Source organism: Carettochelys insculpta, chromosome 1, assembly GCF_033958435.1.
Source record: "Carettochelys insculpta isolate YL-2023 chromosome 1, ASM3395843v1, whole genome shotgun sequence".
In the NCBI taxonomy this organism is placed as follows: Eukaryota; Metazoa; Chordata; order Testudines; family Carettochelyidae; genus Carettochelys; species Carettochelys insculpta.
The window spans coordinates 291479441-291503412 of NC_134137.1; the positions used below are offsets into that span (position 1 = coordinate 291479441).

At 43.8% G+C, this 23972-nt stretch overlaps 1 protein-coding gene across 1 annotated transcript in view; it reads right to left on the minus strand.

Annotated features, from left to right (window-relative positions):
- The window catches only part of CFAP54 (cilia and flagella associated protein 54), a 315059-nt gene that overhangs the window by 278850 nt on the left and 12237 nt on the right, over positions 1 to 23972 (minus strand). Inside the window, exons 2-8 of the mRNA XM_074983979.1 lie at positions 23197 to 23302; positions 15420 to 15566; positions 13040 to 13211; positions 11961 to 12019; positions 3785 to 3928; positions 3230 to 3343; positions 3033 to 3134 (exon numbers count right to left, since the gene is read on the minus strand). Of these exons, the coding sequence (XP_074840080.1) occupies positions 3033 to 3134; positions 3230 to 3343; positions 3785 to 3928; positions 11961 to 12019; positions 13040 to 13211; positions 15420 to 15566; positions 23197 to 23302 (844 nt within the window). The remainder of the gene's footprint in view (positions 1 to 3032; positions 3135 to 3229; positions 3344 to 3784; positions 3929 to 11960; positions 12020 to 13039; positions 13212 to 15419; positions 15567 to 23196; positions 23303 to 23972) is intronic.

Consider the following 23972-nt stretch of genomic DNA (forward strand, 5'->3'; position numbering starts at 1 on the left):
TAGGTAGCTAGTCAGCCACACACAGGACCAGTGGTCCCAGGCCGCAGACATGCCAGCCACCATGCTATGCGGCACTCTGTGGTGGCCCACCAGCAATACCCAGCACCCACCCCCAGTGGACAGCACCACACACAGGGTGGCAGCCACTCCATGCCGGTCAGCACCTGTGGACTGCACACCACAGGCTGGGATGGGCCACCCACATGAGACACCCCTGGATGCACCTGGCAGTGCCCTGGGTGGTGGGGCCCCTTGGCCCCAGGGGGTCCGCTCAGTCACCCAATGAGATTGGGTGCTGCTGTGGCGACAGTGCAGAGCACTGCCAGCAGTGTGTCCATAATGAGGGTGTCCTCCTGCAGGAGCTGCTCCTGTTCCTCCATCTTAGAGCATGAATGGAGTCTGCCAGCCTGGGAACGGCTGGGCAGCACTCGGCTCATGCAGAGTGGAGGGTGGAGAGAGGGGCCCTTTAAGAGAGTGGCTGGCTGTGGCCCCAGAAGGGCTTGTCGGCCATGGGACCCCGTCCACGGCTTTTCCTGCCTCCCTTCTTTCAAAAAAAGGCTTGGAGCTGTGTGGACGCTCCCTTTCGAAAGAGCGTGGCAGCACTTTGAAAGAGCGGATTGACCTGACGATCTGCTAATGGCATCCAGTTGACAGCCGCTATTTCAACCGACAAACGTTGATTTTCGCCCTTTGGAAAGGGTGCTCACTTGTAGACCCAGCTATTAAAAATACCCTGACAAAACCAGGATGTGGGTTCAGCATGCTGCTTCTGCCGGTAGTAGGCACCCTGGGGTCCCCCTACCTGCAGAGGCTGGGCTGCTGAGGCATCCCCTTGCCTTCCAGAGTGGCTGGGATCTCAAGGGATGGTCCTGTGCCGTCTCAGAGCTGCAGGTTCTCTCAGGTACCACTGCAGCTGGCAGCAGCAGGATCTCCTGACATCTGCTGCACAGTTATAGAAGTCTCCCCCACAACACAACTGTTCAAGGTGGGCATCCACGTACTGCCCACCACAATAGGGCAGCTACAGGATCCCACCACCACTTGCCACAGCTTGGCAGCTGCAGGGTCCAAGCTGGGAGCTGGAGAGTGGGCACTGGCTGGGCGCTCCAGCCACAGGCAGAAAGTGAAGTCAAAGGAACCAACACATTCCATGACGTCCTTTGACATCCATGATAAAATTGTAGTCTTAACTACTATCAACATCATTTGAGAAATCCCCTGATTTTGTAATGTTAACTCTGATAGAACTTTCTTATATACCTGCTTTTCCCAATAAAGATTAATACTCAGACTTTTTTCTATTAGTAAAATCATAACATGGTATGTAAATGATATTGATACGTAATACACAGATCATTTTACAGCAAAAATATACTATTTTAATTTTGAATAAGAAAAAGATTTATCTTGTATAGTGCTTTCATTCTCAGAGTATCCCAAAATACTTTATGAACAAATAAATTAGATAATGATGGTGCAAGTAAATGAAGCTTATCAAAGTTCACACTGCTCTGTATATTTATTATTATCAGAATAATTGATGATATACAAACAGGATCTATGCTAAGGGATTTCTAATGTCTGCACTGATGGCCTCTCAACCCCAAAGGCAAAAGACCTCTTGTTTCCCATCCCACCCAAGAAATGATAGTGTATCACTTATTTTGCCTCTTGGTACTGCTGTGTTTGTAATGAGGAAGAATGGAAATCATAGGAATAACCACAGGGTTATACCATCAAAAGCTATGACACAAGTCAGCATAAAGCCTTCCAGCAGAGGAGGCTGCAATGATGTCTGCAACCTTCTTCCTACCTGGGTGAGGGCTGTGTGATGCCAATACAGTCCAATAAGTGGGAAGCACTAACTAGAAAAGAGAGAGTAGCAGAGAGTGCACTGTTAGAACTCCATTGAGTGTTTCCCATTTGGTAGAGCTGCTATGGAGCCCTAGGTAACGTTAATGTTGCCCCTAACACCAGGTGAAACCATAAGAGAATCAGCAGAACTACCATCTGCCTTTTTTGAGGTGAGTCACCCCTGAAGTGTAAACAGCTTCTCTGGCTCAAGAACAGTAGATTGCACCTCTCTGCGCCAGCATTATAGGAAGTTCCATGACCCGTGTTACAGAGACGGTCAAGCTAAATGATCATAGGATTCCTTCCAGCCTTAGAATGCCTGAATCTTGTCTCTAGGAAAGGTCATGAACCCAGTGACTTTAAACCTGACTCCAAGGGAAGAGTGATAGTATCTCAGGTATATGGGGAACCATTATGAATATACATTATAGTATAAAAATAAGTGCAGCTATTAAAGTTAAAAAAGTAGGTCTGAATGTTGCCCAAAGAAAACAAGTAAGAAAAATATTTAATATTATAATGTTTCTCTATACTAATTTATATTAATTTATAATTCATCTCCCAATGGATCACTTGGCTAAGTTTGCTGGCAACTGAATGTGGGTTGGGGAAAATAATTATTTCCATCAAAAGCTATTTCATACTTTGTACTCATGTATTAGGTCACAGAATCCTAAGGAGGGGTGAGGTATCCCTGAAAAATGTATCTTTCAAGGTTTGAGAGGAGTACTGTGATGCAAAAACTCACTGTAGATTTGTTGAAGCTGGCCCTGAGTCTTTAATGTAATTAAACATAATAGGGAAAATTTAAGGAGCCATGCACAAGAACAAGATTTTGTTTTAAATTATATTAAAATATTGTAGAGCTGTAGCTATTTTGCAGTGTGCAGCCAAGAACATTTATCCTGTATTAATAACTTACTCATAACTGCTAAAAAAACACCCCGAATAATACAGTACAGACCATACTGCCTGCAAAAATGATTCCCTTAAGTTGGTTTTCAGTCTTGATATTATTAAGTTATTTATAGGGCTGGAAAAGAAAATAAATCACTATTTGCAGATAATGTGGTGTGCGCACAAAAGATGAGTAATAGGCAAAGCTATGCAATGTCATTACTAAAGACAAATGATAAACAGATAAAAACTAAAAGAATTACACTAAATTATAAACTTACATTTTGTGCTTCTTTTAGATTAACCCTTAATTTTGGTCGAAAAAATCCTTTGGGTTTTCTTCGGGATTCATACACTGCTCTCTTAAAAACCATTATAGCCATCTAACTCAAAGAGAAGCACATAAGGAAATCGATGTTATGCATTCTGCTTGTTCAGCTGTGTATTGTAACTGTTATAAATCATGAAATGCTTATACCTTTATAGTAGCCTCTCTAAAAACCTTTTCTGTTTCTGAATTTTGTGGTGAAGAACTCATGCTTTCTAATTGCTTTAGTTCATCAATTTTACTCAGACCACAGCGAGCAAACACCTATGTAGCATAAAAAATGGAGAAAGAGTTGAATTATCTATCCTGATACATTTCTGTGATCTACTTGATATGAGAGGGAGAGTATAATAGCCTCCTCGTCCTTGTGTTCAGAAAATAAAGACTGAAATCATATTAAGCGCCTGTACAACAAATACAAGGGAAAAGAAACTCCTTCTCTCTCCCCTTTTGTACAACCAGTGAGGTGCTAGCCACAGACTAGCCATGAACTTGAATCTTCCGGTATCTATTAAAAATGTACTATTGTGCTTTGATTTAAGTTGATTATTTCAATTTATACAGAGAAATATAACTGTAGTAGCCTAACTTCACTTCTGAATGCAGATAAAAGACAAAAGTTAATAAAAAATCAATATTTAAATAAATATGCAGTTTGGCATTTATTGCTACAAATGCAACTATAAAAATTATACGTAAAGCTACCTCTCCATGGATGTTGGCTTGGCAGTCATAATAGCAATAACAAACTGCTGTATAAAGGGTGCTTCTCCATGCCAAATAGTGTACAGCTAAAAGTGGGACTGATGATTCCATACATATACTGGCCCACAATAAGTACTCCAGCACCTGTGATAGGGAAAACCAAATAAAACATTACAAAGGACTACTCAAAATGAAGTAACAGTATAAATTTTAAATATTTGTGTTATATAGAAGGGATGAAAAAATTGTTAAGCATTGACAGGTATTTCCTACTGCTCAAAGATAAACATAAAAACATGGATTTAAATAACAGAGCAAATTAGAACAAGAAATCATAGCGTGTTAATATTTCATTCATTTTATTTGCAGCTATTTATGACTTTTTCCTAGAACTGTGTTAATTTTCAGCTCTGGACCTGGAGAACTCTATGGCTGCATCTACACTACAAACTTACTTTAAAGTTAACTTCGAAGTAAGCAGCTACTTCGAAGTGGCCTGCAGAGAGTCTGCACACAACTTCCCTTATTTCAAAGTTAAATTTGAAGCAGGGGAGGCTAACTTTGAAGTCACTACTCCATTCCCAGGAACAGAGTGGTGGCTTACTTCGAAGTTTAACTTTGAAGTTAAGTGTACGCAGAAGCTCTTCACTCCTTACTTTGAAGTAAGGAGGCGACTCCCCCGCCCCCTGGAGGACAGAGACAGTCTGGCCAGCCCAGCTGGGGCTCTATGGTCCCTAGTCGCCATCTTAAAGGAAACAGCTCCTCAGCAACCCCAGGCAGGAAGCTGAGACTGTGCCACAAGCAGGGGCAGCATGAACTCACCCTTGGACTGCCACTGCTCTAAGCACCAACCCACCTCCGCACCCCCTGGCCATCATGGCAGCATGCCAGGACCTTCCCTGTGCACACAAGAGCCCCAGGCGAGGAGTCCCAGGGCACACAGCACCCGGGCAAGGGCCATGCCAGAAAGGGACCCTCCTGGACCTTGGACAAGCTGAAGGACCTCCTTGCTCTGTTGGGGGAGGAGGAGGTCCTTCACCAAACTGATGCCCAGCAGAGGAATACAGAGTCCTTTGACCAGCTGGCCTGTGGCCTTGCTGCCTGAGGCCACCCCAACCACACTGGCAGCAGTGTCTGCATCAAAGTAAAAGAACCAAGGCAGACCTACATCAAAGTCTTCGATGCTGCCAGCCAGTTGGGGGCATGGCCCATCCACTGCCCCCACTACCAGCAGCTGCACAGGCTCCTGGGGCCAAGGGAGATGGCCACCCCAGAACACGTGGTGGACACCACGGCTGCCTCTCTGCAGACAGCAAGGACAAGGTGGGCCCCTCTGGCACCACAAGTCCCCCATGTGGGGAGCAGCCAACCAAGACCAAGAGTGATTATGAGGGCTCCAGCAATGGAACCCTCATCATTGCCCTCCCCTCTGGGACACCCCGCAGACCCTCCTCCAGCCAAGCCTCACCCAAGCCCCAGCATGTCGCAGCCAGTATGTATGGGATGAGTGGGATGTCACCAGGGATGGGGCCCACACGGAACAGCCCCGCAGCCCACACACCTGGGGATGGGGGAGGGGGAGGGAACACGGGCCAACCCTCGCCAAGCAGGAACCTCTGGGCACCCAGCATCCCACAGGGCTCACAGGCCATCAGGCAGCAAGGGAACAGGGTGGGATCCAGAGGACTGGGGACCCTGGCCCCTGCCGGGGTCGGGACCCAGCACTAACTGGATGTCCCCCTGTTCCCTTCTATCTCCCCAGGTCCATCATCAGGAACGCAACGCAGCACACTGGAGCAGGCTGCAGCCACAGGGGGCCAGGAGGCTGCCCTCACAACCCCAGCCTGCATCCCCCTGAGCCACGGCAGGGCCTCTCACAGATGGCACTGGAGAGACGAGGAGGCAGCTGCCAACTGCGTGGTTGTGTGGGAGATGACCAGGGTGCTCTGGGACTGGCTGCTGGTGGAGTGGGACATGTGAGTGCGGCTGGCCGACAGCCTGGATGCTGTGGCCCAGGCCTTGGTTGCCTGCCTTGCCCAACCACCCGCCCCCTTGCCAGCCTAGCCTGCAGCTGCCCCTCCAGCAGCTGCCCTGATGTAGCCACCCAGAGTGTGGCAGATCTGCCACTGTCCGGCCACCTGGAGCTGACTCAGTGGCTGCTGGCTGAGGTTGGCACACCTGGCCCAGACCCAGTGGCCGCCTCTCACACACCCTGCAGAGGCCAAGCCTGTGGCACTCCCATCCCAGCCCTACCTCCCTGTGGTCCTGGCCCCATCCAGGCCTGCAGGGAGCCCAGGATCTGGGGCAGTACGAGCAGACATGGCCGACACGGCTCCCAGCCCCCAATACCCCTGGGCAACTGAGCCTTCCCCCACCTAACCCCCCTCCCAGTTCAGTCCCCCCACTTAGCCCCCTGCCTCCCTCCTGTGGACCATTCCCCCCATGCACTGTAAATAGTTTCACCCATTGTTCTGTTTGTTTTTGCAAAAAAAGTTTATTACCCCAACACTAAAGTTTAATGTTCTCACCCTAACCCCGTGTCCCTGGTGCTTGGTGGGAGAGTGGTAATAGGGGGAGCATGCGGGATGCGGGAGTAGGGGGGCCCATGGTGTAGAATGTGGTTGGGAGGATCAGGGCAGGCCCTGTGTGAAGGCCTGGGACAAGGCCTCCTGGACCCTGACCCCATCCCTCTGTGCCTTGCAGCATGGGGCAGCAGGCGGCTACTCATACCCAGCCTGTGGATCCATGGCCCAGCCCTGGATAAAGGTCTCCCACAAGCCCTCCACAAGTTTGTGGAAGCCACAGCAGGTGATGATGACTGAGGGATGTTTGGGAGGCTGACATCCAGCCTGGCGAGGAGATTGCGAAACCTCCCCTTCAGCCTCCCAAACACCCGCTTGTCTGCCCTGGCATGGTTGAGGTGACTGTTAAAGGTGTCCTGGGCCAGCGTAGTACGTCCATTATAGGGCTGCATGAGCCATGGGTGCAGTGGGTGTTAGCCAAGATGAAGGGGGGCAAATGAAGGAAATAAAGAATGTAAATAAGGCACTGATTTACATGTCTCATATTTAATTTGCATAACTTCTTTTCAGAAGGGATTCTTTTGAAAGAATAAAAGCAGTGTACATGGAGCTCTTTCGAAAATAAACTCCATCTCCGAAAGAACTCTTCTTCCTATTCATGTTAGAAAAAAGGATTCTTTTGAAGATGGGGTTCATTTTCAAAAGAGCCCTATCTACACGGCTTTTTTTTCTTTTGAAAGACTCTCCTCCAAAAAGAGGCTATGCAAATAAAGTGTGAGATATGTAAATCTGTGCCTCATTTGCATTTTTGATTTCCCTCTTTGCATTTCTCTTTTGAAAGAGGCATGCAAGTGTAGACAGCCTTAATGTTGTACTTATGCTCCTGAAAAATGCTACTGTAAGTGAAACAATGTAAAGTGAATCTAATTTCCCCATAAGAATTAATGTAAATAGAGGGAGTTAGGTTCCAGGAATTTTTTTTCAACAGATAAAAGTCAGTATATACATATACAGTCTGGCTGTGTCTACCGTAAGCTACACTGCTGGAAGATTGATGCAAATGAGCAGTCTCGAAAATGTAAATAGAAGCTCATTTGCTTATTTGTGTGGTTAATTAGCATATTCGCATGAAATTGCCCTGCTGGCAGAGACTGCTGCTGGCAGAAAATAAGCAGTGTAGCTGTAGTGCTGCAGGCAAAAACCTTCTTTGTTGGCAGCCCCTTAACCCTGATTTTTCCAGGCATAAGAGGCTGCCGACAAAAGGGGGTTTTGCCAGCAGAACCACATCTACACTGCTTGTTTATGCCAGCAGCAGCCTCTTTCAGCAGGGTGATCTTGTGCGAATATGCAAATTAGTGATGTGAATATGCAAATGGGGGTACTTGCATTTTCAAGAGCTCTCCTTTGCATCACACTGCTGGCAGCATGGCTCAGTGTAGACATAGCCTCTAAGTTTTAAATAATTTTAAACACTTTAATACTGTATATAACAACGATGATTGTGAAGTTTGGTTGAGGTCATGGAGTCAGAGAGTGGAATATTTCCTTGGAAATGTCTTTCTACCAAAGGATAAACTAGGACTTGGCTGAGCCTTCAAGACTTAACGTGATGTTTTTAATGTAGCCTCACACTCTACTGAGACAGGAGGGAGGAAACCATGCAGTGACTGCAAACATTTCCTGCAGGAACTGAACATGATGATGAGCCCACGCTATACCTTTAGACGGCATCACTTCCTCTTCTGGACAGCACATGCACAGCTGCACAGTAACAGAGAAGTGGCTGTGTTTGTCTGTATTCTAGCAAAATATAGCAGCAAAAACGTGGCACTTCAAATACTAACAAAATGAGCTGCACAGTGCCAAGGCATATGTGTGTGTGTGTGAAACAAAGACACACATACTGTGTGAGAGATACAGACAGGCAGGCACACTGTGTGTGTGTGTGTGTGTGTGTGTGTGTGTGTGTGTAAATTTGAGAGAGGCAGATAGATATGTGCATTGCCCCTTAAGTATGTTGACCCCCATTTCAAGTACACTGCTCCTTTAAGTACAGTAGGAGTACACAAAAGGGGGGATGCTTTCACCAGGGGGGCGCAACATGATCAGCCCCCCCAACACACCTCCCCACGGCCTCTACTGCCTCCACTGCGTCCTCCACTATCTCCCTCCTGCCCCTGGGGACTCCAGCTTCTGCACTGTTAAATTTTAACCAAGCTAGGTAGCCTGTGGTTTATTAGAAGGGAATAAAATATCTCGGATCAGAACAAACCAATATGAAAATCATCACTTAAGTAAATGTGTTCTAAGTAGTAGAAGACAAATAAAGAGGAAATAAGCTCAGGGTAGCTATTGAAAGCTTTTGCACTTCTGAGCTGTCTTGTTGGAAGGAAGGAAACAAAATAAAGCCATTCCTTTGGCCATGTCTGTTATATTTTGAAACGTGGGAGGCAAAGCCTGCTGCCTACACTAAGAAATGCAGCATTTGGCCCCTTTGTGAAGATTTTTAGTTTTTAAAGTTGTTAAAACTATAGGAAAATGAGTTTAGCAACTGTCAAAATTAGTGCAACCAGGAGAGTAATAAAAATAAAATAAAGAGGAAGGTTGACACTTCATAATAAAATCCTTGGGATATGGGACAACATCCAACTTGTTTTTTGCCTGATGCATCACACACGTGTGGTAGCACTTGAGTATGGTAATCAAGTTAAAGACACACAAACTGTTTATGCTCCAAACCCATACAATCTTGTTAATCTGTGTGGTATGACAGACAGAGAGAAGTGAGTTTATTGTGAATGTCGTTATTTAGAAATCCACTGGCTGAGGATCAGCATTCCTGGTTGATGGGACCAGCCTGCACCATTTCCCACAGCTTCCACTGGCTAGGAATGTTTGCATTACATTAGAAAGGCTGGGGGGAGTTAATTGCAGGGACAAAAAGTGGGGCCCACATAAAAAGTTTGTTTGACCCGGAAGTACAATACTGTAGATCAGGAAGTTTAGACTCAAGAATCTGTAGCTGTCTGTAACCTGCTTTTTGGAGTTGGATTACAGAGTGGGGGCTCCATCACAGAGGACGGGGGACATCCTGACATCAGCATTCTTCTCCCTTTCCCTCACACAGCAAGCCCCTGAGAGGCCCCTGGGATCAGCTCCAAGGCAGAAGGTAAGAACAGCACAGCAGTGGGGAGAAAAGCAGCTGACCTGCATCTGCCCAGCTGCATACCTTACAGGGAATTTAGGAGAGCTGATGCGGAACTGCCAGCCCACCCTAGTTCCAAACCTCCACAAGGACACACAGCTTTTTTAGAAAATGCTCCATGTAGTGGACAAAGCAGGAGGCAAAACGACACTATAAGGGGGGGGGGGCACTACGCAACTTTAAACCAAGCATGTGCTCTAATAGGTAAGCAGCATAATGTTAACTAGGGCCATGTTAAGTGAGAAGTTACTGTAGTTTAAAAGCCTGTATCTTTCATCAACAGAAGTTGATACAATAAAAGATATTACATCACCCATCTCATTTCTTTTCATCTTCACCTGAGCTATCAGAACAATCCCATTTCATTACAGAACTGTCTCCTCATTAAGTGCTTACTACTAGTCTCATTGAAAAACTATTCACTTCAAAGATGCAAGATCAAGCCCTTGAGACTCTAATTCCACAAAGCATTGATCACTTCCTATGATCACACTCTATTCTCGCTGCCCTCAGTGGATGCAGGCGGTTCAAGCCTTCAGTTTAGGGAAATTCATACTCTTTTCCAAACCTACTGTTCACAGCTAAGACCAGTTCACATACTTAACCCAGCCAAATGCCAGTTCTAGCTTGATTTCTACACAATTACAATACTTTACCCTACTGAACAGCATTTTCCTCTCACTGTCTTTGGGCCTAATGCTCTATGAACTACTGTGAACCTTCATTTGCAAATGAAGTCAATTTACAAATTCAGGTCTTCTGTAAATTACTGAACAAAAATACATGTTCTGACTGTATGTGTCAGTGTTTTCTTGAGAAATCATGAAGCACGTTACAGGTATAATATGAGCTACAGTGCCATAGACAACAAAGTCACTTCCAATTGCAATGCTAAGATGTCCAAATGGAAAATTTCCTTTGACACTCTCCAGTTACCTCCAATTATTGACAGGGATACATGTGCTCTTTATGAAAGACTGAAATAACAATATATTAACAAAAATCACTGGATCCAGGATTGTCCAGCCTCTGAATATTCAAGGTGGGAGAAAAACTGAATTGCTATGCAAATCTAGATTACTCTTTTAAGTAAATAATAAAGTCTAGGGGGATAACAACTGAGATAGTCTGATGAAAATTTCACAATTAAAAAAGAAAACAGCCAGAGGGTGTCACTACAGATCTACCAAAAAACAGCAAAAGGATAACTCCATTCATATGAACAATATGTCTCAGCTTGCTGATTTACATCTTATCTTAAATAGTGAAACTGTAACTAAAAATAATAAATTATCCTGACCTCAGTTAAAAGCCTGGCATTAAGAGCTGTTGGTATTATTTGTTTCAATTAACCCTTTCTAGTGATGACAAATTTATAGGGCAGTATTAGTCACATCTGCATACAAACATCTGTCTAAAGTGGTGGGTGCCGGGAGAGGGGGAAAGGCAATCACCTGTGGCTACTGCTGCCACCCGCTGCTCATCCCCTGCCCCAGTTAATCCCTGGCCAGACTGGCCAGAGATGGGGCCAGGGGTCAGGGTAGGGGTGAAGCAGGGAAAGAGAGGGGCAGGTGGTCTGGGAAGAGGGGGATGCCCTGCCCCTTCCCCCACCGAGGACGGTCTTGCACAGGGAACTGGCCCAGGGAGATCCACAGAGAAATCTGAGAGGGTGCTGCAAGTGGTTGCCATCACTGGGTCCTGGGCTGGGATGTGAAGTAGTGGGCAGGGCTGGATTCCCTCTCCTCAAACAATGGGCTGCAGTTGCCACTGAAAGAGTGGCTGGGCAGTGGACTGCAAGTCCCCTGGAAGGGGAGAGCACAAAGGGCTTTGTCCTGAAGATGACACAATGGTCCTGGAAGTGACACGGATCTCAGTAGAAGTGAGCATGGACAAGGAGATGGTGCACTGGTGAGAAGAGCTAATCTTTGTGACAGCCAGCAGGAGGAACTGCAGTGGTGAGTCGAACTGTGTCACTGAGTGATAAATCACTAAAATGGTGTGCAGCTAAAGTGCTTCATATTTTAACTAAATAGTTTATTAAATTAAAAATTAACTAAATATAACTTCTAGAGTCTTGGAGGGTCTTACTCCAACACTCCCCAGGGGCCTGACTAATTCCAAAGACCAGCCTCCTGGTATGGTGTGGACATAGGTTCACAAATGAATGTCACACAGGTCCATGAAGGCTTGGGCTTGTACTCCTGCCTTTCTACACCAGTCACTCTGGATCCAAACTTTCTCCACACTGTCCAGGACAGTCAGCGTTACTATTGCCAGAGAGAGTGGTGTGGGTTAAATAAGACTACCCAATGTGACAAAAATACAAGCACATTTCTTTCTTTTCAGTAAAATTCTGTTTTCTGTAAAGCTGAAAGCATTATTAGTAGCAGTACAACATTCTAGAAAGGTATATTAAACATAAAAATGCTTCAACTTTATCTTGTCATACCTTAGCAGAGTGACCTATGCTCATCAAATGTCTGCATATGGTGTAGATATAAATTGTACCTAAAATAATAAAAATAAATTACAATCTATATAAAAGTGGGCATGAGTCCAAAGTTTCTACTTCAAAAAGTTTATATTAGTTAACTGATATTTTGTTGTTGGCATCTGAATTTATAATAAGTTTCTCATTTCAAGATGGAAAAAAACCTGAAAATAGTTATAAAAATAAAAACAACATAAACTTGAAGCCATCCAAATTCTTGTTTAATGTTAATGTCCACTGTGAAATAAGAAAAAAACAACCTCGTCGTATCTGTGTTAGTCTGTATCCACAAAAATGAGAAGTCCTGTGACACCTTATAGATTCACAGATTTTTTTAGAATATAAGCTTTTGTGGGCAAAGACCCACTTCATCAGATGCACGTAGCAGAGATTCCAGAGGCAGGTGTAAATATACAGGCTCATAAAAAGGAGAGAGTACCAATCAGGAGGAAGGCTAGAGACGACGAGGTCAATTCAGTCAGGGAGGATGTGGCCCACTTCCAGCAGCTGATGTGGAGGTGTGAACACCGAGGCCATGTCTACACTAGTCCCATCTGCTCATAGGAATAAGGGGACTTCGAAGTAGGTGGGGTCCTTTCGAAAAGGAGCCCCATCAGGATGAGCCGTGCGGCGGCGAGCAGCGTCAATTTCAAAGTGCCGCGGCCGCCCACATGCTAATGAGGTCCTGAATATGTATTTCAGCGCTTCATTAGTAAACTTCGAAATGGCCATGTAAATGGCCATTTCGAAGTTTGGGGCTACTGTAGACATAGCCCAAAAGAGGAGAAACTGTTTTTGTAGTTGGCCAGCCATTTACAGATGCCCCACACAAAAATGTGCTCCCATGCAGACATACAAAAACTGAAAGTCATTCTCAGTTTCAAAATATTATTATTTAATTCTTGAAAAAATATTTATGATTAAAAGGTAACCAGAATTTTACTCACTGCCTTTCTGCTGTCATTAAAGAACAAGTATAAAATTTCCTTCTCAAGGCATATTTTGACAAGAAAATATAAATGGAATATGTAACATACCATTATAGATAAGCCAACATAAATGTTCCTGAGGTAGAGCCACTTGCATAATGAGTCTTAAGAATGACAAGATATTGAAACACATCTGCAGAGATTCTTGATTCTCGAGATTTTTATCACTGCTGCATACCATCTGGTAAATGCAAATATTCCTTCCTTGCAAAGCATGGAACTGAAGTGTTTGGAACAGAAGTAAAATAAGAAATATTTTCTTTTACAATACCTATGTTTATCAGTTTTTACATTAGCAAAGCACCACATGAGAAAGTAAAGCTATATCAAGAGTTATATCAAAACAGTTACAGCCATAGTGATTCAGGGCTGTCTATACTTACCACCAGGTCAACACACTGGCAGTCAATCTTCTGGGGTTTGATTTAGTGCACCAAATAGAGCCATGCAAAATTGAAACCTCAAGGTGCCACTGTCGATCCCAGTACTCCGCACAGTCATGAAGAGTAAGGGAAGTCGACATGTACATAGATGCCAGCTATGCAATTCACATAGCTGGATTTGCATATCTTACATTGACTTTGTTCCCAAATGTAGACCTGGCCTTAGAGAACAGAGAAGGTGCTATTAACCTCTGCTGATGATTTCAATTAAATCCACTGGCAGAGGATAAATTCAATGCAATATTCTCCTACATGACAGAGTGGTGGAAAGGGAAATAAAACACTTGACTGGAACTCAGGATAAAAGTAAATCAGTGCCTACGGGCTATACGGGCTGTATACATCAATAATATATGGACTTAAGTATTCTAATTTAGGCATCTTCAATTTTGTGGCATTCCCCAGGCCCATGAAAATGGACAAACTTGGCACATGTCATAAGTTAAGAAAAGGGAAAATACTTCCAGAACTTCAAATTTATTTAAAATTTATCCTGTAGAAGCAAAATAAAATAGACTAATGAAATCTCTGGTCGCATTCCCTTCTTGAAGCAAAACAAATGCCAGAACAAGCAATAGTTCTCATATTTCCAGAGCTCTCTCTCCTGTATTCTAAGCAAATCACCTCATTCCATCTCTTCCCAGGAGAAAAAAAAAAAACCTAAGGTGCGTTTTAAGGCTATAACCCTAACTAAGATCAGCTGTACCTATCATCACAAGTGTAGGCAGGAAGCCTATGGCATTCCCAGCTATCCTATCTCAAGGAAATCCAAATCTCCACATCAGTGGCTAGTCCATCAGGGACTCTCAACAGGCACTGTTGAAACAGAATGCATTATTTTTAATGCTGCCTTCTACTTGTCCTACCCTACTCATACCAAAGGACCTATCATGGCCCTTGGTTTCTTGTAGAGATAACACAAAGGAATGTCTGCATCTTCCCTGAGGTCATTTGGCTTTTCTACACTTTGTCATCATTTACATATGAAACTAATGATCATATCTATCTATTTTTATTGTCTATTTTATTTAATATCCAGAAAATATGTTGATAGCAGTGTGACACAGTTTTGTCATCAAACAACTTTTGTGTAGCATTTTCACAAAGAAATATTGCACAAATTACAATACAAAGTTAACTGTGACTGCCTTGTTTCCATATCAGATAGGAACACAAAAACTGCCATATTCAAGCAGAGATCAAGCAATTTTGCTCCATATCGGCTGTGTCTACACTACCTCCCTACTTCTAAGGGAGGATGGTAAGTAGGGTGTTGGGAGTTTATTAATAAAGTGCTGTAGTGCATATGCAGCACTTCATTAAGCAAATTCCCCCTAAGGCAACTTTGAAGTGTTAAAATTTTGAGGACTAAAGGGACTTCGAAGTTGCCCAAGCACTTCGAAGTACAGACGGATTAGCCATGGCTAGACATGAGCCTGCACTTCAAAGTTTAACCACAGGGGACAGTTTGCTTAATGAAGTGCTGCATATGCACCGCAGCACTTCATTAATAAACTCCCAACATCCTACTTACCATCCTCCCTTCAAAGTAGGTAGGTAGTGTAGACACAGCTGTCCTGCCTTGGACAATACAGTAATTTATATCAGCTGTTTTGGAAGAGAAACCCTTGTCATGGGATAAACTTCGCACAGGAAAACTGTCTACTTAACCTCAGTCTGAGGTTGGATTATACCTTTATGTATGGGGTTTTATATCTCTTCCAAAACTTTTTAAAAAGCATTAAGTTGATAACTCTTTGTTCTCAGCACACACATCTTTGTTAATCCATTTTTGAATCCTCTAAGTGCTTAAACCTCAGTGATATCCTGTGACGAGCAGCTCTGTAAATATGTGTGTTAAAAAACTTTTAGTAGTGCTACTTCTCATTATTCTAAAAGTTTGTATGTTTGCTGAAACTTAATAAAGGTCTGTTATTTTGAAATCATTAACATTATTATTAAAATGCTTTCTGGTTTATACCTACCGTAAGTGCAGCACTTTTATCACCAAAGCCATTTGGAAAAAACATGGACTCAAATTGATTCACATCTGCTATAACCTCATCAAGGTTTACAGAACTGAACTGCTGAAGATACCTTCCATAGCACTGTAGAAGTGCTAGTTTATATTCCTGAAATATGAAGAACATGCTAGTCAGAGATTTTGCATTTTATTTTTCTGTATAATTATAAAATGTGTATTATACTTTATATACTCATTTAACAAATGGCAATGTTGAACAGTAACTGGAGGTGAAGCACATTCACCAAGGACTACAATGAAAAGTCAGGAAAACACTTTGTAATTTAGTTTACAGTGATAAAGTTGCTTACAGAAAGCACTATAATCTGTGGAATAATCGAAGATGAGTCAGGGTTTTTCTTACTGAGAAACATGACAAATACCAGACAGTGGGTTTAAAATATTATGTTTTTATGACAATACAACAAACTAATGGACTTTGTGGAATGTTCGACTGCCTGAGAAGGGTAATCATAATCATATTCCTGAGTAAAGCACTTTAGAATATAAAGTCTTATAAAATATACACAAGGATTGTTATTTATTCCACCACTGCTGCTCTCATTTCTTGTGCAAAAAGAGCAAACCGCTTCAGAATTCACACCCAAATCACATAGTACTGTAGAAAAAGAAATAATGGAAACTAATGAATTCCAGTGAAATCACAAAAGGAATTTAGAAACATAAATTGGCCTCATTTAATAATCCTGCTCTTGTGACAAATGCAATGGTTTCTTTAATAACTACAAGCAGGAAGGGCCTCAGGTTTTATGTCTCATCCATAAGACAGCCCTTCAGTGGTCTAACTATGTTGGGACAGTTGGCTGTGACTGATTCAGAGGTTGAACTGCTACCTACTGAATCATCAACACGACTTCCTGAATTCCTTAGAGGTCTCCCATCCAAATGGATTTGTGGGTTCTGGCAGACTGTAGGACAGAATAATTCAAGCATTATAAATGCAGATATATTTCATGTTTCCTTTTCCTCATATATCATTTTAAAAGTACAAGTTATAGTCATTCCCATTAAATCTTAAATAGCTTTTTATTTTCTTCAGTCATCTCACAGATTTCTACAAAATAAATACTAAATGTATTTCTTTTCCATGTGTGTTTTATATAATTACTTTTACACAGAAAGCTGATGTGTTTTCTTGAATTCAGAGGAAGTCTGTCAAGAGCCTAAAAAGGCAGTAATTTTACTGTGGAATACACAAGTAGAAAACAGAATTCAGGCTTCATCAGGGAGTGGGCATACCATTCATGCTGTGAAACCATCATGAAATGTATCAGAGAGATAGCCGTGTTAGTCTGTATCTTCGAGAACAACAAGAAGTCCTGTGGCACCTTATTTGATCATTACTTTTATAAACAGTAATGAAAGGCAATATAGGCTACGTCTACACGTGCAGCCAACATCGAAATAGTCTATTTCGATGAATAACGTCTACACGTCCTCCAGGGCCGGCAATGTCGATGTTCAACTTCGACGTTGCTCAGCCCAACATCGAAATAGGCGCAGCGAGGGAACGTCTACACGTCAAAGTAGCACACATCGAAATAGGGATGCCAGGCACAGCTGCAGACAGGGTCACAGGGCGGACTCAACAGCAAGCCGCTCCCTTAAAGGGCCCCTCCCAGACATAGTTGCACTAAACAACACAAGATACACAGAGCTGACAACTGGTTGCAGACCCTGTGCCTGCAGCATAGATCCCCAGCTGCCGCAGAAGCAGCCAGAAGCCCTGGGCTAAGGGCTGCTGCCCACGGTGACCATAGAGCTACGCAGGGGCTGGAGAGAGAGCATCTCTCAACCCCCCAGCTGATGGCTGCCATGGAGGACCCAGCAATTTCGACGTTGCGGGATGCGGATCATCTACACGTTCCCTACTTCGACATTGAATGTCGAAGTAGGGCGCTATTCCTATCTCCTCATGAGGTTAGCGACTTCGACGTCTCGCCGCCTAACGTCGAAGTTAACTTCGAAATAGCGCCCGACGCGTGTAGCCGCGACGGGTGCTATTTTGAAGTTGGTGCCGCTACTTTGAAGTAGCGGCAGTAACTTCGAAATAGCGCCCGTCACGTCTACACGTGTTGGGCGCTATTTCGAAGTTGAAATCGACGTTAGGCGGCGAGACGTCGAAGTCGCTAACCCCATGAGGGGATGGGAATAGCGCCCTACTTCGACGTTCAACATCGAAGTAGGGACGTGTAGACGATCCGCGTCCCGCAACATCGAAATAGCGGGGTCCTCCATGGCGGCCATCAGCTGGGGGGTTGAGAGATACTCTCTCTCCAGCCCTTGCGGGGCTCTGTGGTCACCGTGGGCAGCAGCCCTTAGCCCAGGGCTTCTGGCTGCTTCTGCTGCAGCTGGGGGTCCGTGCTGCATATACAGGGTCTGCAACTAGTTGTTGGCTCTGTGTATCTTGCACTGTTTAATGAAAGCGTGTCTGGGAGGGGCCCTTTAAGGGAGCGACTTGCTGTTGAGTCCGCCCCGTGACCCTGTCTGCAGCTGTGCCTGGCTCCCTTATTTCGATGTGTGCTACTTTGGAGTGTAGACATTCCCTCGCTGTGCCTATTTCGATGTTGGGCTGAGCAACGTCGAAGTTGAACATCGACGTTGCCAGCCCTGGAGGACGTGTAGACGTTATTCATCGAAATAGCCTATTTCGATATCGCAACATCGAAATAAGCTATTTCGAAGTTGGGTGCACGTGTAGACGTAGCCATAGTGTGTTATAGCTCAGAATTACCAAGTTGAATATGTAATGGTTATTACATATCAATACCTATTATTTGTATCCCAGTGATACCTAGAAGTCCAAATCAGCTACACAGTAAAAAGCTTATCTCTACCCAAGGTAGATACGCTCAGACATGGGGGCTATGTCCACATGAGAGGGTTCTTCTGGCAAATACAGCCTTTTGTCAGTAAAACCTGCAGAGAATCTACATGCAAAATGTGCTTTGTTGACAGATTGTCAGCAGAACCCGGCACATCCACCAGCAGCATTTTACCTTTCTGCATTCAAGTATAATGCATTTGTCAACAGCTTTCTATCGACAAACAAGCCGTGTACATGCTCTGAGGGCTCTTGTGTCAACAGACAGGACTTCCAGTTCTCCAAGCAGTCCTGTTTTCTGAGCTTCTGGTTGACCCTTCTCGCCAGAGAGCGGCCAGGGTGTGCGGCCACTCTGTGTCGAAAGAGTGGATTGCTTATTCCATTTTATGTGTGGATGTGATCTGTCAACAGAGGTTCTGCCGGAAAATCTCTTCCGACAGTAACTTCTGTCAACGGATCGCTGTAGTGTAGACTTAGCCAGGGAATATAAGGCTGTCTAGACTAGAATGATCTGTCAGCAGAAGTTACTGTTGAAAGGTATCTTCCAACAAAATTTCTATCGACAGATCATGGCCAGATAGCAAAGCTGATCGTTCTTTCAACCTTCTCTGACAACAGAGAGCAGCCAGACCGCCTGGCTGCTATCTCGACAGAATGACCACCCGAAACACTATCAAACAGGGTTGCATGGCTGGCAATCCTTTCTGGGAGCCCCAGCAAGACACACCTTTAAAGGGCCCCTATAGGCACCCATTCCCTGCCCATGCTAAGGCATGCCTTCCTCTACGAGGGACAGACAAGCTGCTAGAGCAGGGATTTGATCCTTGCTGAGAGACACAGCACTTTCCAGCTTGCCATAGTGCCAGAGAGCCCCTGGGCATGCACTGGCCCCAGCCTGAGGTGCTTCAGCACCTGCTGCATTTTCTCACATCTGTCCTCCTCCTCCCCTTGGTGAGCCAGATTCCAGCTTTGAGGAACTCCCCATTGCTTCCACATGGTCCCACCTGCACCCACCCGCCGAGTGCACAAGCAGATCTGGAGGCACTGCATCAGTTCCAACTAATGGGACCAGCTGGTCATGGGGCACTGGGACGACCAGCAATGGCTCCAGAACTTCCATTTGCAGAAGGACACCTTCCTGGAGCTCTGTGCTTGGCTCACACCCACCCTCTGGAGACAGGACATCCAGCTGTGGCCCACCATGCCCCTGGAGAAGCAGGTTGCAGTCACACTCTGCTCTGGAAGCTCGCCACGGCTGACAGCTACCACTCCATGGGAAACCAGTTTGGCATGGGGAAGTCCACCGTTGGGGCTGTCCTCATGCAGGTAAGGCAGTCTCAGACTACAAGCCCTGCATAGGGTGCAGAAGGGGATGTCCTGCCAAAGCGGGGGGACCCTTGGGAAGCAAGGTCAGAGGTACAAGGGGTGGCATTACAGGGAGAAAAGCCCAGTCCCCGGGGGACCATGCTGCACCATCCTCAATCAGGCCTGGAGCTGGGGGGCCAGCCTCATGGCGGGGGATCCCAAGAGCTCAGAGTGGAGTAGATAGGAGGGGGCAGAGGACGCCCCGGGGCCCAGGGCTCACTCCCTCAGTCCATGATGTGTGTGTTCAGTCCCTTCCCTTTACAGGGCTACAATTCTCAACCTCTATTAACTTCTGAACTTACCTATATATCCATATTTGAAATTTGCATCTGTCTATCCATCTGTCTGTGAGTCCATTTGTTCAAGAACTCCTCTGAAATGGTCAGAGCTAGGACCACCAAATTTGGCATGCAGCTTCCCCTAACCCCACGTAAAGCAATGCCAGGGTTTGGTTGTGCCAGGAAAATGGGATGTGCCTGGAATGGGATTGTTTTCCATAACACAGAAAGGGAGAAGGCTGCTAGGATGCACAGTTACACTCTGTCATTTTGAGTAAATGGCTAAGCATGTGGAACAATAGTTTACTAAAAGCAGTAACTGGCTCTTCAGAAAGTGCTGAGAAAATATTTGCTTAATTTCAGTTTATTCAGCTAGTTCATTCAAAGTTAAGAAACCAATTAGGCATGGAAAAATGCAGTAAAGCTTGTTTCCCTCTTCCAATGTCTAAACAAAAGCTACATGTGGGAGGACACACTACTAGTTTTAATATTGTGAAGGACACATTCAGCAGACACAATCAGTAAAATTCATTAACTACTTTCTTTGTTTAATAAATTAGCTTGTTTTAAAATAAAAATATCTTCTTATTTAACCAAACATACAAATTTCATTTTTAAAAGGCTGCTTTGTGCATTTTAAATTAAACTTCCATCAGAAAAGAGCTGTACACAAACTGCAAGTAAAAATTAATAATTTTCTAATAAATAAAAATGCATAGCTTAACATTTTCTAATGTAGTAAAAATGTAAATATTAGGAATCTGAAATAATATGTGTTTAGTGGTATTATTATTTAAATAAATTTATGTCAACATAGTAGCTGGGTCTACACGCACGAGTTAATGAGGTACTTTGGAAGATGCTAATGAGGCCTGGCATGAATATTCAGCACCTCATTAGCATAATGGTGGCCACACGCAATTCAAAAGTGCCGCTTTCAGAACGCACACCACTCATGTAGATGGGGGCCTTTCAAAAAGACCCCCTGACTTCAAAAACCCCTTCTTCCTAAAACTAAATATGAGGGATGGAGAAATGAAGGCACATAGAATCAATGGAGGGAGAAAATGGGGGAACCTGGCATTAGGCATGAAAAGTCCCTGCCACTAGAAGTAAGGTAGAATGTGTGTCACACTGAGCCCTTTCCATGGGGATCAGAGAGCAATGGAAGGCATGTGGAGGATTTGAAAACAGGAGTGTATACAGAGCTGCTGAAATTGGTGGGGTGGAGGGTGGCACTGGCATGGGAGAAGTGGAGAATATAAAATACACAGAACCTTTGTCAGGGGGAGCTTGGGACAGTTGCAGGGAGTCCTGGAAGTAGAGGGTATGGCATGCAGAAAGTTTGTGAGAGGCACTGGAGGGATGCAAGGAGGCCAGTTATGTGCAAGAAGCTCAGCCTATGAAGTGTGCATCTAACCATCTAATCCAAAATCAGTTCAGCCAGAATTAACTTCCAGGCAGTAGCTACTCTCAAGGGATTCTGCACAAGAAAATTGAAAATTCTGCTTCAAAAATTAAAAATTCCTCACACTATATTTTAAAAGTCTGCAAAATTCTGCATATTTTATTTGTCAACATAACACAATATAATCACACCAGTCTCAATTATATTGGTAATTTATTTCAAAATACCTCTCACAAATAAGACTATAGCAATACAGACAATGAAAAAGATTTGGGAATTAAGTTTGCCAAATAGATTCTGCACTATGCATACAAATCCAGAACTCTGAGTAATTCATTTAAACTACAGTACAGAACTACATTTCTCACCCCCAGTTTCCCTTCAGAAGCAGTGCAAAGCCTTGCAGGAGTCAGAGGTAACGGAACTGCTGAGGGAGAGGAAAGGAGTCTGTGAGTGAACCTAGAGGATTGTTGAGTGTGGTTGGGAGAAATAGCAAACAAATGTTTTGGAGGGCAGGGAGGGATTATTATGGAGCATCCCATGCAGACTCTGGCTGACCCTTAGTATCTCCCATTTAATCAGACATATCTATCTTTATTCCCATGTCTTCTGTTACTTCAATTTGCCCTTGCATCCCCTTCCCACTGCCCCCATGTCTCCTGGCACCCCATTCAGTCACCCTTTTTGTCTCTGTGCCACATCCCCATCCCTATGTTTCTTTGTGCCCCCTCAGCCAGCCACCTTCCCTTGCATCCTGGTACCTCCCCATACCTCTCTGTGTCCCACTCAATCATCCTCTTCCCCATGTGTCCTTGCCACCTCCTCTCCTTCATCCCCACGTGCTTCTGTGTCCCCACAGCCACTTTCCTCCCATTCTGCCATGTGGCCCTGCACCCATTCCCCTCTGTCCCCAGGTGGCCCAACATCTCCACTCCAATTCAGGCCCTGACCCATTTTGTCCTTCCCCAATAGTCTTTAGGAATCCCAGTCTGTGAAGCTCTCCCCAGCCTCACTCACTGTCCCCTCATATTTCCTGTTTCCTGACCTGGCCCCACAATTGCAGCACTGCCAGGCAGGCAATCTCTTTTCTTCCTCACTGGCACCAGGGACTGCTCCCATCTGGGGGTGGCACTTTGTGTTAGTGTCACTAGAGCCCCTACTGGGCAAAAGGTAGATTGCAGCAACTTTCCAGCAGAAGTTATTTTCTGAGGAAAGAAAATTATGTGCAGCATATTAATTATGCATGCACACAGTAGCGCAGAATTTCCCCAGCAGTAATACTGCATCTTGAACAGTCTCAAAATCTTGAATGCAAATAAAAAAATTAAATTCTGTCTCTTCAAAATCCAAGGCAATGAACTTAATTGGCAGGGCCGCCTATTAAGGACAACCTTTGGGGAGGACGTGGCAAGGTTCCATTCAGCAGGTACCAACAGATATGTACTCACCAACATAAGTCCATTGTTTTTATTATTTTTAATTTGTATTATAATAGTGCCTAAAGGTCCTATGCAGTCACTAAAACCTCAGCATGCTAGCATTATACATATATAATGAAAAGAGGGGTCCTGCCTCAAAGAGTTTATAGTCTTGAACATAAAACAAGAGACAAGAGGTAGACTCAAGAAACAAATGGGAGAGCACAATGTAAGACAATTATGCTCAGTATAATAAAAGCAGTGGGCAGAGTACATCAACCGCCATTGGAATTATTTTTATTAATTTATCTCAAATTCAAAACACCTTCTAGTAAAGTATAATTAAATGTTAATCCAAAATAGAAACACACAATGAAGCATAAATGGACTTGGGAGTTGATTTCTTCCTATCTAATATGACTTACTTTGATCTGAATTAGAAGATCACCAACTTTCAGAAGTTTTTCATTGTAATACCAATCTGGCAGTCGAGGCTTATACTTGATCCAAATATTAAACAAAGTGTTTGCTCTAAACAAACAGCAGGAGATAAAATTGGCATATTAAAAGTTAGCAACAGACCTGCCATATCAAGTAAATGAATAATAAAAATTCTACTTATGTCAAATAAATGCACCTGAAACAATATGAACATTTTGATTTTTTTTAAAAGTGATTATTAATATTGATTTGACCAAACAAGTCAAACATCAAGTTTCAAATTTTAATTACAATGCATTTACATTAGAAGGAATTACCTCCTACATAAGTACTTATGGAAATCTTTATTCTAAAGGGTCATAAGAGGTATAAAAAGTGCCCCACTTTTTAGCTAGTACAAAAAATTTTGAAAATCACCGGATGGTGAGAGATGTGCAGTCCTAAAAATCTATTTGGCATTTTAAATAAACTCAGTGGATTACAATGTAGAAAAAAATTTGGATTAGAATAAATTAACGAAAAGGACAAAAAAGAAAAATGTTGAAAGTAATAAAGCATGTTGGACAGCTGTAAACTGAGGAATGACTAGATCCCAAGTAAAAATGGATACTTATACAATGGTATGTACCACTGAAATAAAAACAGAACTGACTAGACAGCTTCTCATATGAGCTGGATCTAGCACAAAATGTACAAGAAAATCATAATTAGATAAGGATATATGGTCTGGGGTGGAGAGAGAGAAAAAGCAAATGTTAAA